Below are 17,651 nucleotides of genomic sequence, written 5' to 3'. Positions count from 1 at the left end.
TTATTCTCTATTCTACCTTTTACTAAAACAAACCGACCTTCCTTATCACTTATAGTAGATATATGTTCAAATTTTATTTTATTTGAGATAAGGATAGCTACTCCTCGTTTTTTCCCGGCCCTATACGATGAATAAAATGTATGTCTGAAACCCATCTTTTTTAATTTCTCATGTTCTGCATTATCTAGATGAGTTTCTTGCCAATATGCCAAGTCTACTGTCTCCTTTTTCAATTTGGCAATTAATTTGCTTCTTTTAATAGGGCTATTCAGGCCATTTACATTTAGTGACAGCATTTTATAGAAATTATAAGCCATCAAGTGGATATGTGGAATACAACATAATCAACCCAGACCTCAGAACATCACAACCAGAACTCACTGAACAGCAAACACACAAAACATTAACAGGAGCTTCCAATACAAAGGATATAACAGTATCCTTTGACATTGAGGGGACTGGCCACAGGGTGGGGCCCCTCATCCGACAAGAGGGGAGTGACCGACAAAAAAGCCAAAAAAGGGCAAAAAATAAACGAAACAGTCTCTTATCGCTACTAGACATAACGTGGTGGTTCTCTAACCATGTCCGTAGGCACCAACCTAAAGAAATATGAATTCTGAAGGATACGAAAGTCAGTGTTCCTGCGGTTAGATTATCAAAACTCTACCGCCAGCTATCTCACCGTTGTCCCGCCATCAGCTGTTCACTCGTCTGCTGACACTTTTTCTAGAGCTTCCACTTTCTGAATGTTTTTCCTCTCTTTCCGTCTGTCGAGCCGAATTACGCCTCCCATTTCTCTCTGTTTGCCTTTTCCTATTCTATATCTTTCTCTGTCTCTTTACCGCTGTTTCTCAGTTCCTCTTGCTTTTTCGCTCACGCTCCACGCTCTACTTCTTGTTTCCTTTTCATTTTTATTCCATCTGTATTATTTTCTGCCCTTTTTTTTCCCCCCTTGAACTTTTTTCTCGTCCCTCCTCACCATCATTTCCACACTCTCTCTCTCGTTTCATCTCTTGCTGTTTTTTTTGTGTGTGTGTTTTTGGTTTTTGTTCCAGGAAGGAGGTTGTAGACATTGTCCTGTTTTGGCTCTGCATAATAAGGCACTGATGTCACTCCACACTGATGTCAATAGGAATATCAGGCCATGATCACATCAAAGCGCTGTTGCCATGGTGACTAAGTGCCATCGTTCTCACCCCAGAAAAAAAAAGGAGAGAGAGATGGAGAGATGGCTAGACGAAGAGGGGAAAAATGTGCTGTGTGTGTGTGTGCGTATGACTGAGATCAAAAAATCTTTGTACAGGGGGATGTTTGGTGAGAATATATGATATACAATATCTCTGTGTTAAATGTTGCATGGACGGTGGACAGAGATCGAAAGGAAGCAAAGAGCAGCCAGTGATATTGATATATCGATCTGTGTGCGCACTTGTGTGTCTTTATTATTTAACTTCTCCATGTACACACGCAGCATATTGTATCTCTGTGCTGGTGACTGAGGAGGGAAAAAAAGCTGTTTTATCTTAATGGATCTTGAAAAATCATGTTTTCCCCTTTCTTCTATCTTCTTTGCTCCTCAGGACAGCGATGGAGACAAGAGCGAAGACAATCTTGTAGTGGATGTCTCCAATGAGGTGAGACGCCAGTCTTTCTAAATGATTTTGACAGCACCTTGATGTGGCTGTTATCAGCAGGTTTTCATGAACGCATATATGTAAAAGAGGTCGCTTGTAGTGATGAATCCACAGAGAATTGTCACTTGACTCTGCTTTTCCACCTCCACTCTGTGGAGCTTTTTAGAAAATTGTCTGCTAATTTTTTTTCCCTTCATGTTCATCTTCATAGGCTGTATATAAGATGGATATAGATTCTGTGTGTCAATATAGAAGCCAGATAGAGCTGCATTATCTTTAAAGGCCACCAGGGGGCAATAGCTGTGGTCGCAGAAAGATTTATTGTCTGTGGGGAAAACGGCTCTCTGCCGGGACTTTGGCAAACACATTGCTTCTCAGTTTATGGCCTCTATCACTCATTTTGGTTCCCACTGAATAAAACATAAGACCTGCTCATTACCAAATGGCAAACAGCAAAAGTTAGCGGCTGGCTTCTGAATTTAGCGGCTAGAGTCCGAAATCTCTTTCACAAGTTAGCAGTCAAAAGAGCCAGAATCACAGTAATGAAGAAAATATCTTTAATTGGTAATATTAATGAATGCATGGTGGTGGATGACAGTTCATTATACGGGATTTACAGAATTTTTTCTTCACTTTCTTGCCAGTCAAAACTGGTAGAGCGCACACAACGACCAAACTCTGAAAGACCACTGGTTTCTTATTAATAGAAGTTCAGTCTAATTTGTGAGTGACCTATCAGGAAAATACAGACTGAGCTCTGTGCAACAAGTACTTAACATTTGTTAATAGTCAAATCTAATTAAACATCTCAGAGAAATGAAATTTAATTTTTTTTTATAATTTTTTATATTTTCTTCAAAATATTTTGCTGTTTAAGAGTCATTGAAAGCATTCTTTATCCAACACAAGCTCTGTGACACAGAGGTGCAGCCACACGTGAATAAAGCATGAGTCCAACATTGGAAGGACCAGTGTTGCTCAGGGAGCCTACTGCCACCTCCTCATAACCCTGTGTGTGTGTGTGTGTGTGTGTGTGTGTGTGTGTGTGTGTGTGTGTGTGTGTGTGTGTGTGTGTGTGTGTGTGTGTATAAACATTAACAGCATAATTGGCCAAGGAATAAGAAAGACTTCATATTATTAATATTAATTTGACTTGATTATTTCATTATTTTTGGTTTGTTTATTATCATTTGATTAAAATGTTGCACTCCAGTTATTACTTTGTTCAGCCTAATAGAGTAATCCTTTTATTTAAAAGTAGTTTTTGTGTTGTAAAACATGTTCACCAAGATATTCATTTTACGTTTTACCTTTGAAACATCAGATTTTTTTTTGCATTTTCATAAGAAAAATTTAAAATTTGTCAAAGTCTAAACATCTTTGCATTTCAGTGATTTCTGTTTGCTTGCTTTAAAAAAATATTGTCCATCTGGAGTAACCTTGGTGTGTGTGTTTGTGCATGCGCGCGTGTGTGTGTGTGTGTGTGTGTGTGTGTGTGTGTGTGTGTGTGTGTGGGGTGCATCTGTGAAATGTAAAACGAGTCAGCAGGTATGTAGCTAGTTCAGCTTTCTGCTGCAGCTTCCTTGTAAATAGGAAGAGCTCCTATGTAAGCTCATTATCAGCTGCCACTGTTTATGCTTTCTTCTCGTGAACCAAGTCTGTACACACACACACACACACACACACACACACACACACACACACACACACACACACACACACACACACACACACACACACACACGCACGCGGTACTCACCTATTTCTTCTCATTTACCTCTTCTGTGTACATTTGCATCCTGTAGCTTCTGTTCTTCCATCTCTCCACTTTTCTCTCACTCATTCTTTTCCACTCTTCTTACCCCGCTCCACCTCCTTCTTTCCACCTCCTTCCTCTCATTAGATAACTGCAGTCGGCTTCATTTAATATATGCAAAGCCGTTTATGCCCCTGGAATATTTTAGTTCTTTAAATACTTCACGCAGTGTACCAAAATATGTTTCATGTAAAGCCTTCTGTATTTTGATATTGCACACAAAAGCAGAACCAGCCTCTTGTGTGATTTGGAAACTGGTACAAAAGCATAGAGGAGAAAAAAATTTGACAAAAGTGGGTAATGGAAGAAAAAGGGGAGGGGTGTGTGTGTGTGTGTGTGTGTGTGTGTGTGTGTGTGTGTGTGTGTGTGTGTGTGTGTGTGTGTGTGTGTGTGTGTGTGTGTGTGTGTGTGTGTGTGTGTGCTAGAGAGACAACCTACATGCATAGGTTTAAACATACATGTAAGCTTGTGAGTACGTGTTTGCCTGCAATTAGCAGATGAATATGTGTGTGTGTGTGTGTGTGTGTCTGTGGCTTGGAGTAGAGGATGTTATTTGTGTGCGTGTGTGTGTATAAGCACTAAAACGTCTGTGCTGATCACTGTGACCCAGAGAGAAGTGCTGACACCAGCACTTTGCTCTGGGGGAGGCAATGCTGGCTCAACAGTGGCTCCAGCCAGTGATGAAAGCATCCGTAACAGCAACATTATCTCCAGGTCCACACACTACTGCATCAGCAACACCGACAACCTCTGCTGCTTCATGTGGTGTTTCCTGAGCTCTCTCTCCCTTTATAATCCAAATAAACTCAGTGACAACAGAGTTGCTGTTGGCTTCATTAGGCTACTTAAAAATGAGAAGTAAGTTAAGTGCAGATGAGGATCTGCTATCTCAGGAAAACACACATTTGTCTTTTAGAAGTAATGGTAACTGTAGTAATTAAATAAAACTTGAAATAAAGGTCAAGACAAAGCTTGAAGCTGTCACTAAGAGCGACAGCGTTAATGAAGCCCCAGGTACCCCAGCAAAAATATTTTACTGGCACTATTGTTGGCCTGCTGTCAATAAGCATCCTGTCATCTGTGCTACTTATCATCTTTTAGCATTATTAATTGTTAAGTACTAAGAAGTTGATCCTGGAATTGACTTGGTTAAAGATTGCTCTGTTCTTCCAGTCTGTTCGGTCCCGGTACGGTTCTGGAGTGACAGAAGTTCGGGAGATTTTTGTTTGTTTGTTCGATTTTTCCTTTTCTTTTTTCCTGACGGCCTTTTGGCTGACCAACTGATCTCCAGGGCTGTGTGCATAAGGCCTCAGCTCGCCTCTTTGGTTAACGATGTGCACTTCTGATTCACTGAGATGTTTCACTGTCAAAAAGAAAGGCTTAAAATTCAACGTAATTTTTAAAGATAAACCGCCCAGCCGACCCCTCGGAGTATCTTTTAATGCAACTATGACACTCAACTATCATTCAGAGCACTTTTTCACACGTGCACGTTGGCTTCAAAAAGACATGTATACATATATTGGTAAAATTGTTATAGAAGAACTGCAGAAATGAGGACGAAGGTCACATCCTGAAAGACAATATGCCACAGTGGAAGAATGCAGCGCTTTGAAGATCAGGATAGAAAGAGAACAAAGAAAGCATTGTGCGATCAGAAATAAGATCTCTTTTATACTCATGTAGAACATTAAATATTTTCTCACCTCTCTTTGTCGCTCAGGAGCCTAACTCTCCCGCAGGCAGCCCTCCTCACTCACCCCATGGGAATGGGTTAGACCGGGCCCCCACTCTGAGGAAAGAGCTTCCAGGGTCCTCGAGCACAGGAGAGGCACCGTCCACGCCAAACCCCCGCAGCCCAACCACAGGCAAAGCCAAGGACCCTGGACAGGTAAGATAAACAGTTGCTATAAAAATCCCTACTTTGCTTACAAAGCACTGTAATTTTTAACATTTCCAGTAGAAAATCTCTTCACTTTTTACCCTTAGGCCATTCATTGCTGGCGTATATTACGCTATCATATAGTTTTGCTCTGGGGTTATAAAAAAGCTCATACATTACTTATTTATGCACACTAAATGGCTCTGATACAAAACAAAAGTTTTGGGTTTTTTTCACACCGAGAATGTTTAAGCAGTGTCATTCTGGAGGTTACTGCGACAGATCGGCCATGTTCCTTTTTTCCCCACTTTCTTTTTTATTGTTTGACATCTCTGCAGATGGATAAGTCCCAGTCCCCGTTGTCTAAGTCTGGCACCCCGTCCCCATCCCACCGTGAGGCCCTTACCCCAGGAACACCAGGAGCTCCTGGTCCCAGCACCTCCTGCCTTCGCCTAGTCAGCAAAGCAGCAACCAGTGCAGATCCCCTTGGTGAGACTCTCCTGACTGACTGACAAGCCTGCTGTAATTTAAATCTAAAATAACTGGTTATTATAATTTCACTGTAGATAAAGGCCCTCTCTGTTACTAAGCTATGGTGACACTGTTTTTTAGTATTTGTAAATTGTACAGATCATCACAGTACCACTGCCCTTGACTTTCAAACTGAGCTGCTTTACTGCAGGTCTTTTTCATACAACCAATTGGGTCAAATCAATCTTTTAATTCAGGCTTTGTACCCAGCTGACCTCTGCCCTTCATGCATTTTAACCTCTTATCCCACTTTTTTCATTTCCACATTTGTTTATACTTATATACTGAATAATCTTGCTTACTCTACGGTTTTGTTGCAAATTTGCTTAATATGATCAAAGCAAAGTTGATATACTTAATAATGTGGATGCAGTGTGGATTTGAGCGCTTCTTGGTCTGGTGTCAAACTCGGTGTATAAACAAAGTTTAGTGTAAAGAAACATTTTCCATTCTTCTCAGTCCCTCTGTGACTGTGTCTGTGCTTGTATACTGTGCATTGTTCTTCCCTTCATCCCATCCTTCAATTCCTCCTTCCTCTTTCCCTCCCTCCCTAGCTCTCCGCAGTCCCATGTCTGTGCCCCCCGGTTCATACCCGGCTCATTTTGGCGTGGTGTCCCACGCAGGACTGAATGGGGAGCTGGCCAGCCCAGGAGGCTTCGGAGGGGCTCTGACTCTCTCCCCGCAAATCAGCGCCGCGGCCAGCGCGTACTCCAGAAGCCCCATGGTGTGTAAAGGCCAAATTTATCTTCTCTGTCAAGCTCTGATTTATTGTTCAGATGCAAACTTTTGACTTTTGTAGCACTGTTCAAAAACTTGATGAATCACTTCTGCGCCATCAACTGCATTCGTTATATACTCGAAGCCGTCACATTTACATCCTCAAATTCACTTTCATATAGTGCTACAGTCATAGAGAAGAGAAACTTTACTACAAAGAGTTTTGCCTTGATGGATTGCATCTATGTTACATATCAGGAAACGTGGGTGAACAAGAAGGAGCTGAAAGAGTCCAGTTAAAGTCTGATGTAGAAGAATAAATTCGTCCCTTCTAATCGCTTTACATTGCAACTATTTTTATTTATTTGGAAAATAGATTCTACTGGATAACTTCTTGCACCTTTGGATGATAATTGGAAATCATTCTGAATCTTTAAAGTAGCCTTTGCCAGTCTGTCACTTTTTTGTTCACGCTTTACTTTCCACCAGGTGGCGTATGACTCTCGGTCTCACCTAAGGGCCCCGGGGCTGCCCTCCTCTCTCCCTGGTTCCTCTGGTGGCAAGCCGTAAGTCAGAGCTTCTATCGCGCACTAAAACAAGCCCAGATTAGACGATGCTCAAGCGTGAAGAGAGATAAAATATAATGATTCAATGTGCTGCAAATTTTATCTGAAGCTGAGTCTTTTTCTGTTTTGCAATTAAAACCATCTACAGTTTTGAGGCACGTGTAATAGCATTAGTATTGTATTTATTTTGCATGGATGTGCTGTATAATTGAATGAAGCAGTTACATTTTTAATCTTATTTTTAGCTGATGGTGCTTATAGAACAGCAGAAAAGGACAACGACACAACAGGAACATACTTCAAATATTAGCTCAGTGATAACCCACAAATATTTGCCTTGGATGGGAATCAGGATGAACTGTAGCTGCTCCTCTTTGTGTTTTTAAAAGAAAATAGAGAGCATTTCAAAGATGTCCATGAACCTTTTTTGATGTCTGAAATGCTGGTGTGATTTTTAAATGTCCCGGCACCTACTCAGACAAATTTGCAGACTGAGGAATTGTGTTGTTTTTGTCATTCATTGCAGAGTGGCAATTCATTCTTGCGGCGCTAATTTGAAATCATAAAGCAGCCTCGGCTTCCAACCGCTACAGTATCGATCAGCCATTAGCAAAGCCACGCTGACTCTGCCCTGTAATATAATCTGCCATTATGCATTCCTGCCCGTAGCTACGGTGAGCCCAGTAATTGCCAGAGTTCGGGGAAATACTGCTGGAGTTTCAAGGCTATTATGGTGTTGTCACACGTCACACTGCCCACTGACATATTTGTGGTCATTAATGAGTTGTGTGTATTTACCCCTAGCACTCTGCTTTTACTTGCTCGCTAACTGATTGATTGATTTTCATCTTCTCTCTCTTGTCTTCATAGCACCTAGGAGTCCAATTTTAGTTTGTTTTTTAGCTGTTGCTCTTTCTGCCTGACTGTATTGATTTATTTTCCCTCCTCTCTCTATCCCTTCTCAGCGCCTATTCGTTCCACGTGAGCGCGGACGGCCAGATGCAGCCCGTGCCCTTTCCTCCCGACGCTCTGCTGGGTCCGGGAATCCCTCGTCACGCCCGTCAGATCCACACCCTGAGCCACGGAGAGGTGGTGTGTGCCGTCACCATCAGCACCTCAACTCGTCACGTGTACACCGGAGGGAAGGGCTGCGTCAAGGTGTGGGACATCAGCCAACCAGGAAGCAAGAACCCCATGGCCCAGCTGGACTGTCTGGTGAGACGTGAAAGAAAATGAGGCACACACAAGTATTAAAAAATTGAGAAGAGTACTCTCGTAACCACTCGCACGTGAATCCATGAAAACCAGTGCATGCATCCACAGAGCAGATTTGTTTTTACTGACCATGTCGTGTTTCCTCTTCCACTTTGGTAACAGACATTAAAACGTCCACATTAATTTCCTGAATGTCCCTAGTGTTGCCATCTGTCCTGTAAAGCCTCACGCACTTTCCCCCCCCTCCTTGATCAAGTTACAACAGCCGTAATCTGACTGGTTTCTTTATCTTGTCAAATCAGAACAGGGATAACTACATCCGCTCCTGTAAAATCCTCCCAGACGGACGAACCTTGATTGTTGGAGGAGAGGCCAGCACGTTGTCAATCTGGGATTTGGCCACGCCAACTCCCCGCATCAAGGCGGAGCTGACGTCGTCCGCTCCCGCCTGCTACGCTCTGGCCATCTCCCCTGACAACAAGGTCTGCTTTTCCTGCTGCAGCGACGGCAACATCGTCGTCTGGGACCTTCACAACCAGACGCTCGTCAGGTAAGAAGGACCTCTGCAGGTAGACTGTAGTGAGACGAGAGCAGAAAGAGAAAGGTGAGAAAAAGAAGGTAGAATATTTCAGATGGAGGAAGGGAAGATAAAATATGTAAGAAGAGAAAGCGAGTGAGAAATTGTTGCAGTCTGTGGCTTCTTTAACTAACACCAAGGTCAGGTGCAAACAAAAGGGATAATCTAGCCATAGGGGATGTGAAGAGGATAAAACAGCTCTGTTTTAGCAAAGCTGGGCTTAAATAAAAAGGAAATGAGATGCGGAACACTGTCGGTTCTACGGGGAGGCAAGAATTAAAACATATTTAATCTGACACCTCTACCAGGAAAGAAGCAGAGAAACAACAGGGAGGCAGAGTCCGCTTTGCTTGTGTATTCAAAGGGCTTCCAGTTCGGTTCTTAGACCCTCTTTTGTGCGTGTTTGCGTGGTCGTTGTCCCGGCAGGCAGTTCCAGGGCCACACGGACGGAGCGAGCTGCATCGATATCTCCAACGACGGCACCAAGCTGTGGACGGGAGGGCTGGACAACACAGTCCGCTGCTGGGACCTCCGAGAGGGACGCCAGCTGCAGCAACACGATTTCACTTCACAGGTGTGCGCGCACACACACAGACACACACAGACACACACACAGTAATCATATTCTGCTCACGCTTTTTAACATGTTGATACAGGTACAGCACTTAAATGGTAATAGATCCCTAATATTGCATCTGTAATAAGATTCACCTCAATAAGGGATCGTGCACAGTAAATACAACAATAATCTACACACACACACACATTTTGTCTCTCATTCACTATTCACTGTGACGACAGGACTACAGCTGACCACTGGTGTCAAATGAGTTTTGATCCACAGTATAATGACTTTCTCTGTCTGCCATCTGAGGTCTGTTTAGTTCACTCTATATTTAGCTCGTTTATATCACTCCACTCTTTCATTTTTCCTTTTCCCTACTTTCCACCTCTGATCTTTTGTTGTCCCATCATCTTTATCTCTTCTCTTTAATATCCTCCGATCCCTAATTTTAAGTTCTTTTATCTGTCCTCCCTACTTCCTTCCTTTGTTCTCTTCTAATCAACCTTATCTTCTTTCCCGCCCCTCATGTTGTTTTTCTTTTCACTTTTTTAAAAATAACTTCTGCGCCCTTGCTGTTGTCGCTTCTAATCCTTCTGTGTTGCCCCTCATTTTGCTTTCTGCTTTGCTTTATTCATCTTCTTTCTCCCTCTTTGTCTCCAGATCTTCTCTCTGGGCTACTGTCCGACAGGCGAGTGGTTGGCTGTGGGAATGGAGAGCAGTAACGTGGAAGTCCTCCATGTCTCCAAACCGGACAAATATCAGCTGCACCTGCACGAGAGCTGCGTTCTCTCCCTCAAGTTCGCCTACTGCGGTACAAACACAAGCACTTTATTCCGTTCCTAAATCGATTGAATTCCAGCCACTGACCGACATGTGTCCGTCTTCTCCACGCTCTTGCTTTGTAGTTTGTTTTTCCCCTTTAGTTACTCCTTTCTCGTTGATTAACATGTGTTACTGTTGCTTTGTTGTTTCAGGGAAGTGGTTTGTGAGTACAGGAAAAGACAATCTGTTGAATGCATGGAGGACACCTTATGGAGCTAGTATTTTCCAGGTGAGAGATAAGCACCGATGACTGGCTCTGATGACGTGTGTGTGTGTGTGTGTGTGTGTGTGTGTGTGTGTGTGTGTGTGTGTGTGTGTGTGTGTGTGTGTGTGTGTGTGTGTGTGTGTGTGTGTGTGTGTGTGTGTGTGTGTGTGTGATATGTCTTTTGTCAGTGTGCCATAGGGAGAGAGTCTCTGCAACACAGAGCCTTTAAGGCAAAAGAGAGAGAGATGACAGGGTTCAAAGGGAGAGAGCGTGATAAACCTCTATTTTTTTTTTCACTTTCAGATTTGTTGATCCAAGGTGACTTGTGGAGATTTATCAGATGGTGCAGACTGACGCGCACACACAAACACACACAGTGAATCAAAACACGACAAACACCATCTTTCCATTTCGTTCAGTTGCTTCGTTGGAGGAAATGTTGAAACATGAATATGCAGAGAATATTTTTAGCTGAGCGAGTACATCTGGGTGTGAATGAAACTCGAGAGACGAAGGCACATTTAAGCTGAGCAGTGTGTGTGTGTGTGTGTGTGTGTGTGTGTGTGTGTGTGTGTAAAACAGTGTGGTTGTCATATTTCTGTAAGCTACAGTGGGCAGCAGGGTTGGCGGCTCCCGTCTTTCCCCGTGGACTGAAAGGAGAATACCGGCTATCTTGCTTTGTTATCCAAATGCCAAATGTTCCTCCTGCCAAACAGCTCCCTCCTGTCACTGTGTTAAACAGAGCTGCTCTCTCTCTCTCGCTCCTCTTCATCGCTGTCCTCCTTGCCTCTTTTCAAAGCGCCGTTTCGCTCTTGTCTTATTTTTCCTCTCTGTTTGTTGTTGTCCTCCCTCCCTCTGCTCATTTTTATCTTTTCCTCCAAATCTGCCTGGATCTACTTTCTTCTTTGACCTTGTCCTTTTTATTACTGTCCTTTGCTTTCATCGCCTTCCTTTATTTTATTTCCTGTTTCCGCCCTCTTTCTCCTCATGCTCGCTTTCATTCACGTCCTTTAGCTGGTGTGTGGCATCACTCTCTTTGTTTGCTTTCTCTCAAGGGAAACTGGAAAAGGACAAAGGTCATAAAGAGTACAATCCAATCAAGATATGCAGACTGAAAGAAAACAGATGGAACAGTCCGATGAGTCTCGAGTTCAGAAAGTTTAATGAGGGCGACTTTTGTGCAGTGCAAAAAGTTGTTCTCTTAAATCAGTGAGATTAGAGAAGCGACTATTTGCGGTGCACAGGGAGAACACAGGCATCCACTTGTTTCACTGTCCAGCCGGTATTCACACCATGAAGGTTTCCCCTCTTCCTTTTTTCAGCTTTTATTGAGCTGTTTTTCGCACTGAAATGCCAAACATGCTCTCATCCTTTCAGCGGTATTAGCTCAACAAAACAAGCTGTGTTATCATTCTGAAATGTTGCTTTTTATAAATGTTCATTCTCCCTGCTATAAATTTTAAATATGACAGTTAAATGGCACATTAGCTGAAAATCTGTGCTGCCAGGTACATGCCACCGTGTTCACGTCACATGGTAGCATGCAGCTTCACATTTTCAATCACAAAGATGTTTTTTTATATACAAGTTCTTAAATAATGATACTTATTTTTAGCTCGTTCACTTCGTAACTAATGTGTTACCGAACATTTTAGGCTAAAAGATGAATCAAATAAACCCTGTGACTCTTTTTCCAGAAAGCAGACAGTGTGAAAAAGACAAAAGTCACAGACATCCAAAAAGTAAATCAGAGTTTTAAGTTTCTCTGGGTTTTTCAATGTCTTCTTTACTTTTCTCATCTTTAAACTCATCCTTTAACCTGTCACTGCCCCCCCCTCCTGCTATCTTGTTATAGTTTGAGGATTCCTGTGTGAAATGGCCTCTCACCAGTGCCCTGATGATTGACAGCCCCGCTGAGCTTGTAGCGAGGAAAGGAGGAGAGGGCAGAGAAGTTTAGCGAGGGAGAGGAGGAGTCGACACGAGAGCTGGGGCCTGAGTGAAAGGGGAGCCTAAGAGGATAGAGAGCGGTGGTGGAGGAGGAGGAGAGTCTGGGAGGAAAGGGAGGAAGATAAATGATGATGGAACAGTAGGGGGGAAAGGAGGTGAAAGGGGGAGGTGGGGTTTAGAAGTAGCTTTAGATCATCTAAAGCCAGGTGCCCAGGTCTGGCTTTGGGATACAGAGGGGGAAAAGAGAGCGAATAAAAGGGAAGGATTGTGCATTTTTCCAGTTGAGGCTACCAGGCTTATGCTGCTTAAAACCTGGAGTTAATGTGGCAGTGTCTCACACTGGAGCAGACGAATGAGTCAGCATCCTGGAGCTGTGGAGTTGTCTGTTTGGAAATAATTGCCGACTGTTTTGAAATGCAAATATGTCTTGTATGATTGAGTATTAAATGATGAGTCACATCTTTTCTAACATCTCTTTGTGTTCCTTTCTCTCCATCTGTCTTCATCCATTTATCATCACATCCCTCTTGCTTTCTCTCTCACCCCACCCCCCACCTCTCGAACACTCCCAGTCCAAGGAGTCTTCATCAGTGCTGAGCTGTGACGTCTCCCCAGACGACAAGTACATAGTAACTGGCTCTGGGGACAAGAAGGCCACGGTGTACGAGGTGGTGTACTGAGGGCCGGGACAAGATGGGAAGAGACAAGGTGGAGATTTTAGGGGCGGGACACTCTGCCAACCACTCCTGATCCTCATTACATCAGCAACAGCAGCACCTCCGTCTCAGTCGTCTTGAGTCCTCCTGACTCTTACCCCCAAAACATCACTCCCCCCCCTCTCTTTTTTTTTTTTGCTGTGATATAAGCTACTGTGGAAGCTCCCAAATGCCATCTCCCCTCCTCCCCCTTCCACTTTTAGCCCAAGGATGAGGCATGATAGCAGAGAGAGAGAGAGGCAGAATGGGGAGCAGCAAGATAAGAAGGACAAAGGAAAAGGGCGGTGGAGCATAAAGATAAAGTTTGGAGGAGAAAGAGGGAAAGATGAGGAGAAGAGAAAGAGTGAGTGCGGAAGGAAGAAATGAAAGGGAGGAAGAGGACGATGAGAAGGAGGAGGAGGGAGGCAGGGTAATTAGGGCTGTTTCCTGATTAAGAGCTCAGTGGAAGGGAGGCCCCCAGAGGAGGTGCGGAGCGGCACTGTGGGAGCGCCAGCCAGGAGCACTGATACCACACAATCGATTCATTAGCCAGACAGTGGAAGCCTTAATGAGGCTGACGCCGCAGCTCGATCTCCCCAGCGAGAGGTGTCAGGAGCTGGGGAATGATGACGCTCCGAGACGGAAGGGGGCTGCTTCAGATATCCACATACACTGACGTGAAACATAGACCTGCTAATACACACACACACACACGCGCGGCATCAGGCTAGAATACACACACACTCGCTTCCACCCCCTTGAGGTACTCGTATGAAGAGAGAAACACACACAACACATAGAGCACCCAATTAAACATTCACCGCAGCGCTCCCCGTCTCACTGCTAATATCTATTTTATTTTGGTCTGACAAAGGCAGCGTCTAATGAGCAGCGGAGTCAATGGGATTCTCCCAGGGCCCAGAGACACAAACAGAGAACATCAGCCGAGCTGTTCATTCTAATTCCTCTGGATTGTTCTCCTGACACCGGGCGCTGCACTCACTCTCATTAAAGGCACTGTCAGCTAGATGAAGTAGCAGCACGCCAGCTTCACTGTAAGGCGGACGAGGGGGCAAATTAACACCACACGTTTACGCTATCATCAGCAGCCAACTAAGCAGCGACTAATCCGATTCCTTTCAAATTTTATGCAACTAGTTGCTGTTTTCATTTACAGACGAGATTACATGTTTATCAGAGTCATTATCTCCATCTCTGCCTGCCTGCTTACGTGCTAGTGTTCAAGTGCTCGGGCTAATTCTTGTTTCATAAGCTATTGATTTCTATTAACTGAGATGCTAAACACCTTAAAGAATTTTTTACATTTTCACTTGCTCACTGAGATTACGATTAGAAGATTTATGCCACTCTCATGTCTGTAAATTCGCCGCAAGCAGCCTTCCAATGTAGCTTGGCCAACAGACAGAAAACAGGTGCCCAAAAGAGCATTTTACTCTTTTAAGGGCGTACAAATCGGTTTTTATTGACAACATTTGATGCACTACACTAGCTGGCTTAAACACCTTACCGCTGTCAACTGCGTGCTGAAGTTTCAGTGCAGCCAGAATAAAAATAGTTGAAATTACTTGTGTCAATATGTCACAAACAATGCAATCAGTATCGTCCATGAGTTCAGCTTCTTTTGGCCCGTTTATGCCAGACCGGTCGCTTTGCATGCAAACAGCTCCATACCACCGTGTAGGGGAGAGCAGCGTGTCGTGATTTATGAGCTGAATCATCATCACTATGCAAACACATTTTAATGACAGCTAAATCACTGTGATTTTTACTTTCCACTAATTAGTTAGAAACACAACTTTCAGCCTTTCTTATATTTTAAAATTGGGGTTTTTGGAGACCTGGGATTTTGGGTCAGCTTCTGTTGTGTGTTCAGGCTATAAATAAAACAGACGTGACAGTCAACACAAAAGGGTTCAGACATTTTTCAAAGTGCCTGTTTGTTAATTTAACACAAATCGCTAAACTTACAGGACAGAAACTACATATCAATCCTGTCAGGGTAGTATTGATCCAGTACCAATAGCAGCATTGGTATCGTTACTATGGCAACATTCAGAAAATAAAATAAATGCATAAATCAGAGTTGTTTTTTTTCCAGAAAGCCTGATGTTTTCAAACTGTTGCAACATCTCCCTCTCTGTAGTGTGTGACTCTCCAAGCTTCTGTTACCAATATGTGCTTAAACCAGTGGTTAAAAACCAGCACAGGCGTAAAGTCAGTGAGCATAAATATGTCCTTACAAGCTGGAGACAGGTGCTTTTGGTGAATTTGGTTTGCATGCCATCAATAAAGTTTGGCCAGGTGCTTCCTCAGATTGGATGCGTTACCGTGGCCACCTTCACATTTAGCACCACAAATGTCACAGAGGGCGTCGTCTGCATATATCACATCAGATCGCTCAAACGCTGCTGAAGTCGAGGTTAATACTTTCTCCACTTTTCTGTTTGTGGGCTAAGCTTACTTGCGTATTAGTGGCCCCGACTAATAGCAGGCTAGTAAAACGATGATTCTCCCTGTTTTTCTTCTGTGGCTACACTGAGTATTAATCTATTCTGAAGTATTCTAGCACGTTGTACGGCTTTTACTTGGCTTTTTGTGGATAAACGCATGAGCATTGGAGATGCTGGTAAGGAGTTTTTAGGGGTTTTTCTTTACATTTCAGACAGAGTCAGGCTACCCGTTCTCGTTTCTGTGTACTAAGCTATCAGGCCTTGTAATTATTGTACAGACATGAGAGTACTATCAGTCTTTCTAATTCTTGTTATGACAGCAAATAAGAAAAATATCAAGCTACTTCTTTAAATATAATCCTTACTTTTGATTCCTACTTGTATCATATTCCAAACTGGCAGGCAAACTGTATATCGGAGCTCTCTGCTTCTGTAGAACATGCATCACCAATGTTTAGACTAAAAAGGCACATTTCAAGATTTTCTTTGATTACTCGTTAATTTCTGAATTTTTTTTTTTAATAGTGATTGCTTGTCTTATGTAATGATGTGTTTATGTATTGGGGTTGCCTATGATTATGGGGAGGAATGCACTCACACATGGAGACAGAATATCAAGAGGAACACAGGTGGGACTACTTTTTTGTCTTCTTTTTTAAATCAGGGTACCTTTTATCCTTGGTAATGGTGATGGGCAGAGGGTGTACAACATCAGCAATCCAGTGTAAAGAAAAAAAAGAGCTCCTCTGTCCACTCCTTGTTTTTATTATCCCCCTTTTTTTCCAAAGTGGTAGTGCGTGTATTTTAGTCTGTTTTCAGTCCTTACTGTGTAGTAATAAGCCGTTTCTGTTGAGTCTGTGGACCGTGTACAACAGGCGTTGGCTGCGACATGAAAATATAGATTTAGCCATTGATTGATCGATCGAGGTTCCACTTTTTATTGCATGTTTGTTGCATTAAAGCTCCACTGCTGGTAGAACAAAATCAATCTGGTTTCGTTCGGTAAATACAGCGAACGGTCTCACAGCCGCAGTTTTACACAAGAAAATCTTAGCGTGACAGTATGCAATCTAGCTCATCTGTATAAAATGTCAGCAGGACTCTTCCATGCTTCTTGCTGCAGCACTAATGCAGAATAGGAGATTTACGAGAGACTTCTGAGATGGCTTGTGTACCAGCCAGGAGTCAGAGATAATCTGTACAGTTTAATGCCTTTGCCTGCCTGTTTCCCTTTCTGCCTGACAGCCACAGGCAAATCTAAACAATATTCTCATACACAAGCTTGTAATCTACTCAAAATGATGCTGTATAATGGCTATGCATTTGGTGGTATAGCATAAATATTTGGGACATTGTATTTGATACTTTTCTTTAACAGTAGGTAACACGTCTCCCCTGCTTGTGCTTCTCTGTTCCAACAGTGTTCAAAACTTATTTTTCCCCCCATTTTACAAGTTCATGTAAAGTTTCTCTTTTAAAAAGCCAAGGAACTTCCTCCTTTTTTTCCTTTTTTTTAACTGGGTCTTCCCTCCTGAAGTGTTTTCCCACGTGCTGTAAAAGAAATACTATGTGTGAAAAATAAACCAAACTTGTGTTCATCCTTTCCAGTGTCTTCTGTGTCAATTATTCTACTATGGGGATGGCAGTGGGTGCTCTGCTTTTGGTGTAAATTTTAACATCTCTAGAAATGAGGCCAATGTGAAAAGTTCCCTAACATGCATCTCCTCTCTCTATTGTCTCTGTAACAGCCTCAAGTAACAGTGGTGAGAGCATGCTTTGTTGAAGATGGATAGCACTACCTAGATACACAGGGGACCGACTGCACTGTGGAGAAGAAAGCCAAATCCTAATGTGAGCCAAATATTAACTTTCATTTTAGCAGTTTTCAGGCTCAAGATTATCCCAGCTGTCGTAGGTTGAGAGGCGGTGAACACCCTGGACAGATTACTAGTCCATCACAGGGCCAACGCAGAGTCAGCCAACCATTCACACTGACATTCACACC

The 17,651-nt window shown here is 43.1% G+C and overlaps 1 protein-coding gene across 3 annotated transcripts in view; it reads left to right on the top strand.

Annotated features, from left to right (window-relative positions):
- tle2b (TLE family member 2, transcriptional corepressor b) overlaps nucleotides 1-17,249 on the top strand; it is an 83,106-nt gene extending 65,857 nt beyond the window's left edge. For all 3 annotated transcript variants that reach the window (XM_085399506.1, XM_085399507.1, XM_085399509.1), the window contains 11 exons: nucleotides 1,584-1,637; nucleotides 5,177-5,344; nucleotides 5,674-5,824; nucleotides 6,421-6,590; nucleotides 7,073-7,149; nucleotides 8,115-8,364; nucleotides 8,667-8,914; nucleotides 9,368-9,515; nucleotides 10,167-10,317; nucleotides 10,481-10,557; nucleotides 13,053-17,249. In XM_085399506.1, the coding sequence (XP_085255632.1) occupies nucleotides 1,584-1,637; nucleotides 5,177-5,344; nucleotides 5,674-5,824; nucleotides 6,421-6,590; nucleotides 7,073-7,149; nucleotides 8,115-8,364; nucleotides 8,667-8,914; nucleotides 9,368-9,515; nucleotides 10,167-10,317; nucleotides 10,481-10,557; nucleotides 13,053-13,160 (1,602 nt within the window). In that variant the 3' untranslated portion in view covers nucleotides 13,161-17,249. The remainder of the gene's footprint in view (nucleotides 1-1,583; nucleotides 1,638-5,176; nucleotides 5,345-5,673; nucleotides 5,825-6,420; nucleotides 6,591-7,072; nucleotides 7,150-8,114; nucleotides 8,365-8,666; nucleotides 8,915-9,367; nucleotides 9,516-10,166; nucleotides 10,318-10,480; nucleotides 10,558-13,052) is intronic.
- Nucleotides 17,250-17,651: the final 402 nt, after the last annotated feature.

The sequence above is a fragment of the Rhamphochromis longiceps genome, linkage group LG23, assembly GCF_057381845.1.
Source record: "Rhamphochromis longiceps isolate RC_006_pf linkage group LG23, R_longiceps_female_GT1.1, whole genome shotgun sequence".
In the NCBI taxonomy this organism is placed as follows: domain Eukaryota; kingdom Metazoa; phylum Chordata; class Actinopteri; order Cichliformes; family Cichlidae; genus Rhamphochromis; species Rhamphochromis longiceps.
Note: the sequence above shows the minus strand (reverse complement) of the source record. Positions and strands in the feature narration are given on the sequence as shown.